Below are 12,548 nucleotides of genomic sequence, written 5' to 3' on the forward strand. Positions count from 1 at the left end.
CTATCCAGAATATAGCATCCAGAAGGTGTATTACACAACAGCCTTAATTATATTAATTATATATACTCAGCCCTATTCCTGACATTCGGTGTACCTCTGCTCCTTACTCACATTAAACACATTAAATGAAATCTTTTAAAAGCTGCAAATAACCACAACTACATCCAGAGCGTATACCACCACAATGTTTAACCAAATTAAAGTTATCAAATTTAAAGCTCACTAACCTTCCACTGTTGATGTAAGTAATGCAAAATGAACTCAGATAATTGATCGTAATTAACACCTGATTAATTATACACGACCCTAATTGTGCAGTCACAACATCAATAAAATGTGTCTGTGTTTTCGCTAAGATTTTTAAACCCTGTCTGCAAAGCCTGATATCCTACAGTTGTATATTAGTGAGCCTAAATGAGTGTGTATGATCTTCAAAAGCTTTTACAGGCATGGGGAGTGCAATCCTGACTGAAATCCACTGCCTTGGAGCTGTAGGTCTACAGACAGCTCTCCTTTCTTCCATGTTAATCTCCGTTGCATGGAGAGCAGCAGGAATCATCTGAAACAAAGCCCATGCCGCTCTCTATGATAATTTATGTCCTACATTACGTAACCCCCACACCCCCCCTTCCCATCGACGCGGTGCTCCAGTTCAGCAGCATGGAGGCCCTCATGCACTTAAGATGACGGCGATTATTTTTAAATCGCTTGCAGATAAGGCTTTCGAATCAGTAAAAGGTACATTTGCGATATTTTGCTGCTCTTCTAATCTCATAAAATATGCATTTGAATAAACAGAACCCACAGTACAACCACATGGGTTCATCAAAGCACCAAAAAAAAAAATATCAAAGCTGCGTTAGCATGCTAGCCGATTAGCGACAGAGTAATTAGGTTTGAACACCACAACACTTAGCTCAGAGTCTGAGCGCATGAGTGCTGGCGCTAATGATCATATAAGACTGCGTACACATGTAAACAGGAACAAACAGTGACACGCCACTGACTTCGAATAAATAGCTAAATTAATATACGCGGCATGCCTGTGTGACGAAGTCATCTAGGCGACTTTACAACTTTGGAAAAATTCTTTCTCTACACCAAGCTGCTGAAACGCATGAGCGGTCCTACATGTGACTAATTAGACGTAGTCACCATGTGACGCACACTGACTGATGAAAAAGAGGAAGTACTGAGATAAGCATCACCGCATGAGCCACATCCTGGCCATGCTGGAGCGTATCCTGCTTTGGTGTGGGACTCGGATGTGGCGTCTCGTCCATCCTCACACCTGCATGTGTTGGGTGGGATGAAGCCTGACCCCTCATGATCGACAAGGGCAAGTTACTCTGAATAACAAACACACATACCCTGTCTTTGTCATCGGCGACGTCGCACAACACATCATCCAGGTCCAGGATGCCGCCATCACCGTGCTCCAACCGGTGAACCTGGATCCAATAGGCTGGGTCCTACAGACGGAGAAAACAGACACATTAGCTAAAATAATACAAGTGTATTAGACTTTAGGTAAAAAGTCTACTTTTCAACACTTCTTCTCTTCTTTTAAATTCTATTTATAATAATGGTCCATGCAACACAATGACACGATCCATATTTGCTTTATGCTCAAAATACCAACTCGAAGTGGGCGTGGCTTAAAACAAAGGGGACTTTCTTCTTCCTTTCAACAAACAGCAGGTCCCCAGAAACACTAAAAAACAAACAAACCAGGATGTAGGAAATCCCAGTACTAGCTGTGTCTCTATCAGCTCCTCATCTTTCCAGTTTCCGTCTCAACTAGAGAGTTTGTAATCCTGCAGTTTTTATTTTGCTTTGTACCTGCCTGCAACATTTCCTAAGGAATATCTATTAAACTATTCGGTTCATTTAAAGCATCACAACAACCCGGATCAGGCAGATACTATACAGATAAACATATACATACATCAAGCTTTGTATATTATAGCTACATAGACAGATCATATTCTAGAGCCAAAAAAAAAAAGACAAGATGTTTCCAATCTTCAACTCTTCCATTTTGGGCTCAGACTCCTGCTCTTGTTTGTCATAAATTATATACATAAACCTGTATTATATGCTGTGTGTTTTGAGATGCATTTCTGATCACCGCGGTTGTACACAGAGTGGTTATTTGAGTTTCCGGAGCCTCCTTCTGACCTCTCTCTTGGTATGTCATTTATTCTAGAGTTTCCGGAGCCTCCTTCTGACCTTTCTCTTCAATGGTATGTCATACATTCTAGAGTTGTCTTATTTCAACTGTGTTGTATTGTATAGCTTGTCGTATTACTCCTTGCTCCCTCAGATCCACTAGCACTGCTCGACTGGCCCCAGGGTAAAAAGCTAGGTATATACATCTAGACTCGTCTCGGTTCTGGCACCGAATGAACTTCCTCTAGATGTCTGTACAGCCGAGTCACTGACCACCTTCAAACGGCGGCTGAAGACCTACCACTTAAACTAGCTCTTATTTTTCCCTGTTTATGTATTGTTGTATGTTCTATGTACATAAAACATTCAGTTTTTAGGCTGATGCCAAGTCTGTGACCTATTGAACCAGTGATAACGTATTCAATGATAGAGACTTTAAAGCACTTTTGTACGACGCTCTGGATAAGAGCGTCCGCCAAAAGCCAGAAACGTAAATGTATACTAGATGTTTTTTGTTTCTACCCCATTTTAATGTCTAAAGCTGAAACATTATCTGAAGCTCTTCACCTGTATCAGTATATCATATCAGAAGAAGTCACAAGTCTATGCACGTCTCTGCTGCCATATGACTAGCTGATTGTTGCAGTGAGTGCATATATACAGCTAATAAAAGGATCTTGTCCTGTTCCATCATCCGATAGTAGTACGCAGGTGACTGACTTAAAGCATCGACCTTCAGCAAACATCCTGAAAAGCAACAGGCTGTTCTGAAAAACTCTCCTCAGGTTCAGCGGTACATGTTACGGGAGCCGTCATACCGGATCAAGTATCACAAGACCAATCAACTGTGCACGTGCTCTGGCTCAAGTTTAAGTACGTCATTCTTTGTGTGTGTATACGTGAGAGAGAAAGAGAGAGAGAGAGAGAGAGAGAGAGAAAGAAGGGAGTGTGGTATTAAGATAACCTCAGGCTTATCTTGTTAAGGAGGAAGAATGAAATTAGCATGTCCGCCCTGGACAGTAGCGCGTACACATGCATATAAAAATCCCTAGAAACGCAGAGAATTATTTTTTCCAGCTGCCGCTCGGTGATGCTGTGTTTAATGCCGACCGAACCTGAGCCGGAATTTAGTGCCCAAACATGGCTGTCCACATCCAACCTGGCATGCACACACACACACACATGGAGCCTGGCAGTGCTTCACAGGAGGTGGAGGAGAAGAAGGATGAACATGAGGAAGGCCTTGCTTACAGATGTCTTCTGCTGTGTGCCATTTTCTCTCACTCTGTCTATTAAGCCTCCCCGTTTCTACTTGCTTCTCGGTTTCTTTTCCAAAAACAGACGTCGCATCTTAGTTTTTTAAAACCTTTCTGGCAGCGAGGATTAAATTGGCCGGGATGACAAGATATATCCACGTTACTCGCTTAAAATTACACTGGCCATAAACAACCCCGGTCGAAAACGGGGAAAAAGAACACACATTGCTTTAAACTGCCGTGTCGACGGGTTCAACCGAGTTTACCGATGTATCTGGAAGACATTTTCTGGCCACAAAACCCCACAACCAGAATCAGCAAATATGGGAACAAATTCTGCAGTAGGAACAAAATCTGCATGTGCAGCTGACCGTCAGACTCCCCGAAATAAAATCTAGCTGTTCCCGACACGCAAAATTAAGATCAGACACCTTCATAATTCAGCAACGCAAGGCACAGCGACTTCAAATGTGGGGGGGGGGGGACTCGTGGCATGATGTACAGAAGGATGGCACGTGGTATAATAATTTATTAGGGTCTAAGATTTCTAAGAGTTCCCATGAGAGATTTAGGAGGAATAAGTTCCAGCTGAAAGAGCAGAAAGATCATTAGGGATAAAAGGACAAGAAAATAATAAAGTGGGGGAAGATTTTAAGCTACAAAGCTGGAAAAGCAGCAGAGGTACAAAAGAGGGAAAAATGAACCACACACACGTGTGTTAAGCAAACACAATGGTGGAACGGTGCACAAACAGACACATGATCTCACACGCTTCTTGTGCAAATGTTAGTGAAAGAGACGCTGCTCTTGAGATAACATACCAACATTCCAGTCCAGAATGGTGTAAGAAAGTCTAACGGGAGAATAACGGCACGACATTGGCGAGAGGAAGAGGGAGAGCAGGGGAGAGAGAGAGAGAGAGAGAGAGAGAGAGAGAGAAGGAAAGGATGAGATGGAGAGGGGTGAAAAAAGGAAAGAAGAGAGAGAGAGAGAGAGAGAGAGCAGGAAGAGGGAGGTAGAGGGAGAAACGGAGAGAGAGCTAAAGAGATGGAGAAAATTATGGGAGAGACAGATCATGGAGAGAAATGAAGAAACAAGACAGATGGGAGGAGAGTTCGAGAGAAGGGTGGAGAGGAAACAGATGTAGAGAAAAGAACAGAGACAGAAAGAGAAAGATTGCAGCAGACAGATAGACATGCAGAGGGAGACAGACAGAGAGAGGGAGACAGACAGACAGACAGACAGACAGAGGAAGAGAGAGTCAGACTGACAGACAGAGGGAGACAGAGGCAGACAGATAGACACACAGACAAAAGGAGATAGACAGACACACAGAGGGGAAGAGACAGAGACAGAGCAAGGGAGCCAGACAGACAGACAGACAGACAGACAGACAGATGGAAACAGACTGGGGGAGACAGACAGAGGGAGACAGACATACACAGAGGGAAAATAGACAAACAGAGAGACAGACAGAGAAATGCTAATAGACAGACAGAGAGATAAAAACCTAAAGACAGACAAGAAAACAGAGAAAAAGACCACACGAGACAGACGGACAGACAGAGCGAGTGAGCCAGACAGAGAGAGGTGGTTGTGAGGATTGTTCGTCACTGCAGACAGTTTGGGTGCAATATCACAAAAGCACTTCAAAAACACAATTACATTTTTACCCCAAAAAGCCTCATCATGTTTTCCATCATCAGCTCTCTGCCTGGATCAAGACTTCATCTTTTGTCTAGGTCACAGTGTGTGAAGAGCAAAATCATTTCAGCCCCTGAAACACGGCATGCTATTTAATAAAAACACTCAGCTTTAATTATCACTCTTTATTCTCTCTAAACCCAGAAGTTAGAGCATTTAAAAATACAGAGCTCTACTGCTGCTTCACTAAAACCCTCATGACTCTGAGGCAGCTACAGTGCCACAGCTACAGAGGCAGGCAAGGGCATCCAGGGCATATTAAACTGGATTTAAAATAATAAAATCTAAATCTTTCAAAATCCACCTACATGTTCTGACACTTGCTGTGATTAAAGCATAGCTCCACCTCTTTGATTTTGGAGCGAAAAAGCCCAGTGTGTGTGTGTGCGTGTGTGTGTGTGTGTGTGTGTGTGTGTTCTGTGTACGCAAAGCCGAGCTTCAGATCATCTCAGACAAGTTCGAGATCCGCAGCTATGACTGAGGCTTAGTCAAACGACAAGGAGTGAACAGAGAAGTTAGTCATTCTGTCACAAAGTGAACACACACACACAGGTACAGACTACACGGACACACACACACACACACAGGTACAGACTACACGGAGACACACACACACACACACACACACACCAAGTCCCCAGTCTGGCTTGACATTTCCGTCAGCGCTGATTAACATCATTACTATCATTCCTCATCTCTCTTTTCTGATCTGCTCAGACAATGAGGTTTTATTTAAACAATGGAACGAAGACGCGAGACAGACGCAGAGACAGAGGAAGAGAAATGGACAGAAAAAAAATGCTAATTATGACACGCCACTTCTCCACATTCTACATTTCTCTTCCTGTTCACCTGTTGATGTTTTTATGCATGACCGGGCAAGAGAAATAGATCGATCAATCACGTGTCAAAGTAGCACCTCACAACTGCATAGCATGCTTAAATACGATGAAAATTAAGCTCTTTCCCAAAGACCCCAAAACTGATATCTCTAGCCCTAGATACGTTCCTGAATCTTGTGTTCTCCGCTAGCCAACAGGAACGTCCTAATATCACTGTGCTGATTTCTTTCTCAGCAAGGACCAACACAAGAGAGTGACGTCGGACACACTGGCGATATAAGTGCTGGTTTACTGTACATGTACACCCAGGCATAACATTATGTCCACCTGCCTAATATTGTGTTGGTGCCCCTTTATCATGCACTGTGTATTCTGACACCTTTCTATCAGAACCAGCATTAACTTCTTCAGCAATTTGATCAACAGTAGCTCGTCTGTTGGATCGGATCACACGGGCCAGCCTTCACTCACCATGTGCATCAATGATCCTTGGCCGCCCATGACCCTGTCTCCGGTTCACCACTGTTCCTTCCTTGTATGACTTTTGATAGATACTGACCACTGCAGACCGGGAACACCCCACAAGAGCTGCAGTTTTGGAGATGCTCTGATCCAGTGGTCTAGCCATCACAATTTGGCCCTTCGTAAAACTCGCTCAAATCCTTACACTTGCCCATTTTTCCTGCGTCTAACACATCAGAGGACAAAATGTTCACTTGCTGCCTAATATATCCCACCCACTAACAGGTGCCATGATGAGATCATCAGTGTTATTCACTTCAACCTGTCAGTGCTCATAATGTTATGGCTGATCGGTGTAAATGGCAGATTTGGCACACTGTCATTTCAGTCAATGTGATCAAACACCATAAACCAGATGTTAAAGATCTGGAGGAAATTTCCAGTTCCTGCTTGCCAGGGCTGCCACCTTGATTATTTTTTCTCATCCAGCGTTGCTGATTTTGAGCTTCTTGTGAAACTGACATGCTCTTTATCACACTTCAACATCCTAGATCCAACCTGGAAGAGGCATTTCTCAGGAACAAATGTCCTCAAGAAGCCCAAGACACATCTTCGTCTTCGGTTTCGCTTTCTATCTAGGCCTCTCTTCAATATCTGTAGCTTGCTACTGTTGCTGTTTCAGTGCTATTCTTTCCAGTAGCTGTGTAATCCAGCATGAAGCCTGATTGTTTGCTCTGATCCTACATGCATGATTTCTGAAAATTAGACTGGAAAACAGGAGCGTGGAAACAAAAGTGTATTGAATCTGAATACCTCAGACTATCACATAGATCTAGATATCTGCTAATTTCCTCTGATTAAGAAAAAAATTCCTGCTCTTCCTTTGTGCTGCCACTCTGCACTGCTCTGAGGTACTGAGTAACAACATCGTCACCTTGTTGAATAGGAAACCTGTTGAACACGTTCTCAGGTGTTATCAAACCTACACACACACACAGTGAGTGAAGCCGACAGAAGTGCGGGGGTGAGAGCTTTGCTTCTTTAAAATTACGCAATCATCGTAGGTTCTCTTTTGTGGAAATGATTATAATTATTTAATTCTAACATGTCTCATTCTCTTCAAATGTGCAAATCTGTGCAATCAAGATTTCTCAAATCACCGCCATCCAGAATTCTCAAATCTGATTGGTTGAGAAGGTGCTGCAGTTCACGAGGTTTTATTTTAACCTGCCTCATCCGATACGCTATTGTTGCTAGGGTAACAGCTCATTCACAGGGATGCTGTAATATTCACTGTACCTTGTAAAAGTTTTATCAGAGCTAAAATACAAGCACTTAGAGGAACTTCTAATAGTAAGGTCTCTTAGACAACATTAAAACTATCTAGAAACCATTAAAAGACATTTCTATTGAAAACACTGAAGATTGGCTTTATTTTAAACACTCTGGACCAGTTAATCGGTCCTTCTTTTCAGACTGGTTACTGTAAAGACGTTCTGCTTCAACAAACCCTCTAAAAGTTCTACAAAAGGAAAAAAAAATGAAGAACCCTTCACAGAGACAGAGGTAATCTTTATTTTTACCCAAGTGTACAAATGCAAGAGTTGACCATTGTTGATCTCCACCATTACATGAACCCTAATTTGAAAGCAACGGCCTTAAAGAGGAAACCGGTGAGTGTGTGCACAGCTCTAGCTGGAGATGTGAGGTATTTAGACAGATGAAGATGAAGCTGTGTTTCCCGAGGTACAGAGTTCATTAACACCTCGGCCTGTGGAGGCATGTCTCCGATAAAGGACACGTGGAGAATCAGTTAGCTCTGGATAGCTCTTACAGACAAGAGTTTATAGGAGAATCAGACAGAGAGATAAACACAGAAACACACACACACACGACAGATGGACGCAGAAACAGACACACAAAAACACACAAATGTAGACAGACAAACACACACACAAACAGAAAGATGCACATGTACACAAGTCTCTCTCTCTCACTCTCTCTCACACACACCCCAGACAGACACAGAAGCAGAAATGCACATAAGTACAGACCCAGAAGACTGATATATACACACAGGGGGAGACAAACAGAAATGTACCCACACACAGAAAAAGATGCACATGCACACAATGAGTCTCCCTCTCTCTCTCTCTCTCTCTCTCACACACACACACACACACACACCAGACACAGAAACAGAGACACACAAATACAGACACAGAAAACAGACATATACACACAGGGACACAAACAGAAAGATGCACATGCACAATCTCTCTCTCTCTCTCTGACACACACACCAGACAGACACAGAAACAGAGATACACATAAACACAGACATGGAAGACAGACATTTACACACAGAGGCACACAAACAGAAACACACGCACACAGAGAGAAAGATGCACATGCACACAGTGAGTCTCCCTCTCACACACACACACAGTCTGCAGAGATTGAAACCTGTTTTGTTCCACACAGGCTTTGCCAGCAGCCTCGGTCCCTGAGGCACAGTGAGCGTGCTGAGACTAGCCCACAGTTTATATTGAGTCAGAGACGTCCTAGTCTCTCCTCGTCCACCTCGTTCAGCCATGGATTTGCCAATGCATATTTACACAACGTGTCGATTTCTGCAGAAAGAGCGCTGAAGATCCGCTCAATCACTAGAACGCTATTAATCCGCCATCACCAGGATGTGATCTCATGAGCTCCTGGAGCACCTGTATGTTAAGGTGAGGAGTTGATGTGAGGCACAAACGATGCATCATCTCACACCTGATTATCATCTTCTGTCCTTCCCGGTTGTAGCAAATGCGTACATGCAGCTTGCTCTCACAATCAGCTCAGATTTCAGACTAAAAAAGAAATGCAAATAAAGGGTTATGCAGCACTGAAGCCGTCACATAGAGCTGACACACACACACACAATGCTGCACTGCATACACGATTTATCCAAAAGGGTCATAATGTAAAGTGTGAGGTCTCTACTGTACAGAGATTAACCTCAGGGAAGAGCATCAATAACGTTAAGATAAAATGTAACTGGCCCCTAAGTGCTGTTTATCTTCTTCTCCTTCTTTCGTGCTGCTCCCTGTTTGGGGTCACCACAGCGGATCATTTGGTCCACATGTTTCGATTTGGCTCACACCGAATGCCCTTCCTGACGCAACCCTCCAATTTAATCCAGGCTTGGGACCGGCACCAAGAGTTAACTCTTCAGCAGCTGGGTTATCTCCCTGCCTGGGAATCGAACCCGGGCCAGGGCAATGAGAGCACAGAGGCTTAAGGAGGCTTAACTGGCCCCAAAGTGTGAATATCGGAAATAATAATAAGCTTTCAGGACTCAACAGATATCTGAGAGTACACATTTGTCTCATATGCTTAAAACCCAAAGCTTTCATACATGACAGCAACCATAAAGACCATTTATTTGCTTAACTGTAACCTGAAAAATTACAAAAGCCCGATTTGACTTGTGAAGCTGAAAAGCTGTTCAGTACGATAACCTGCTTCGTATATTTTTGAGACAAAAGAACAATAGAAGGGGGAAAAAAAAAACTGAAAAAGAGTGAGGTGAGCTCATGTCTCACTATAATTGTTGCCTTTGTTATGATTCATGAGCAGGGTCGCTAAAGTGTCAGAGTTTCACTGTTAGTCATGGCGTATGGGACGTTTACCTCACTACTGACGGTTTCGGATTAAATTGTTTATTAATTTTCGACCTGATCCAGTTCCTTACTCCTACGCTTCTCCTTCGTCTCAGGTCTGTCTGCGATTCCCCGAAAATGTTGGCTGAATTTCAGCAACCCTGTGTATGAGATGTACAAGATTTCATTTGTTCTTAAAGAAACAAGGACAATTTAGATAAAGCTTTTGCTTCCCTACTGCTCTGTATTACTTTGTATTATGTAATACAAAGATGTCTTACATGATGATCAAGCCTTTTACCTTCAGTTTGTGTGTGGTTTATTAAACAGTGCATTTATATAGTCCAATGTTGATATATATATAGACTAAGGTATCATGGCATGAAAACTCCAAATGCTGTTGATGTTTAAATGATACTATAATCCCACAATAGAGCCTCTGTCCCTCTTTCTGTCTCTCTCACTCGACTGAACGCATGCTGACTTTCACCAGCACATTGTTTTTCTCACAACCTGATAGCTTGAACAAAAGCTCCTAGTGTTCACACAGGTGATACGCTAACAGCCCACGCTGCCAGACTATGAAGTATGTGCGCTATTCAAAATGAAAGTAATATTTGGCTAATAACCACATTCAAGAGAACTTGATAGACGCATGTGTGCGCATATGTTTGTGTGTGTGTCACACACAAGCCAAATAAGGTTCAGCAACTACGGGTACAAATGACGGATCGTGAAGCTGCATCATGGCATGATGTTTTCCATGAACTCTCTTGATTAATTATTCTTCGCCACAGAAATGTGCAGCAAAACAAGTCCAGTGTCCAAACTAATATTTAGAGTTTGGCACAAAATTAGGTATGAAGGCCAGTGCTGGATATTGAAAGCCATGCTTCACATACCGAGATGAAATCACATTTACAAACAACCCACTTCCACAGAACCCGTAATCTCTGCGTCTTCTGATTGCGTCTCAGCAGCTAGATTTCTGGGTCTGCAGTGTGTGTGTGTGTGTGTGTGTGTGTGTGTCTGTTTGCTTGCACTCGTGGAAGAAGCAGTAGAACAAACATGTTCAAGGAAAAAAAATTTTAAAAAAAATCCTCCTCAGGCTTTTGTTTTGGAAAGAAAATCCAACCGACATCACTCGCTGCGGAATTTGTGCCTCTTTCACTGCCAAAATTGCTGCCTTTTGTTTATTTGTTCGGTTTGACAGGGTTGCCATGTCTTTTTAAAAAAAAAAAATAGCTCTGGTTCACCCTGACATTTTAAAATTTAATACTGGATAAGGGGTCTAATGGAAATAAAAAATTAACTTTATTCCATTTTAGCCTATTTCTAGTTCATTTACACTAAATCTTACATCATTACATTAAACTCTCGGCTTCAGCAGGAGGGCTCACTTAGTGACTATTAAAATTTCATGGGTTGCCAGTGCCACCCATATCCCCCACATCCCAATTATATAGTATGTTCAACTGAATTAAACTAACATTTTAAATGGGGGATTTCTGATCAAATACGCTTTGAGATAAATATGTCATGCAACACCAAAGTCACATTTCCCTCAGGTTTTATTCATTTTTAGTGCATATGTATGCAAATTATTTAATTAATTAATTAATTAATCAATCAATTCATCAAGAAATAAAAGAAGGGTCAAGAGGAGTGGAATAACTAGTAGACAGCTCTTAATAGCAATCTTCCCTTAAATAACGATTTAAACAGAATAAAATTATAAGAGAAGTTTCTGTCTTATCATCAGGAAGAACGCAAGCTCAACCCCACATCATGCCACAGCCATCTGAGGTAAGCCTTTGTTGGGTGGAGGTGATGGATTGCATTACCCTCTCTTCCCTGTCAATCACAGCTACACTAGCCAATCGGAGGCACCCGTAAGCTCGTGTATGTGGAAGAGGGCAGACTGGCACTTTTAAGAGGGCTCACCCTGAGCATATCATGAGAACAGGGCTAGACTTCACCCTTCCTGATTGGTAGCTTCTGTATAATAAGGGAAGGCTGGCTAGAAGAGATTTAAATTAATTCATAGAACTATTTCTAGTGCAAAGCTAACAGATAACGCGTGCCGTGTGAAAATGTGCGTCGATCTAAAACGAGGAGTTAAGGTTGGGTACGGAGAACCAGTTATTACTTTCAAAGCCTGTAGTTTTCCCAAATCACTACATGATCTTTATCATATCACATTACAGCTTTTTTAAGCAATGCCCTGAACATGACACCTCTAATCACAATGGCTTCAGGTCTGTGAGACAGAAACTCCACTTCAGCACAGAGGAACCACAGAGAAACTGGAAGCGTGCATGACCCGAGATCACTAAACCACATACAAACACACTTCACCCCCTTTCCAAGACTGATTCATCTGAAACTCTGTGTGTGTGTGTGTGTGCTCGCGCTGGGTTCTGGGACGAGGCGAGACATTTCGCAATGGGTGATGTCATGTT

General features: G+C 42.6%; 1 protein-coding gene across 3 annotated transcripts in view; it reads right to left on the reverse strand.

The window, feature by feature from the left end:
- pard3aa (par-3 family cell polarity regulator alpha, a) overlaps positions 1 to 12,548 on the reverse strand; it is a 402,663-nt gene that overhangs the window by 348,647 nt on the left and 41,468 nt on the right. For all 3 annotated transcript variants that reach the window (XM_058401320.1, XM_058401312.1, XM_058401328.1), the window contains exon 2: positions 1,371 to 1,472. In XM_058401320.1, coding sequence (XP_058257303.1) covers positions 1,371 to 1,472 — 102 coding nt within the window. The remainder of the gene's footprint in view (positions 1 to 1,370; positions 1,473 to 12,548) is intronic.

The sequence above is a fragment of the Hemibagrus wyckioides genome, linkage group LG01 (genome assembly GCF_019097595.1).
Source record: "Hemibagrus wyckioides isolate EC202008001 linkage group LG01, SWU_Hwy_1.0, whole genome shotgun sequence".
Classification (NCBI taxonomy): Eukaryota; Metazoa; Chordata; class Actinopteri; order Siluriformes; family Bagridae; genus Hemibagrus; species Hemibagrus wyckioides.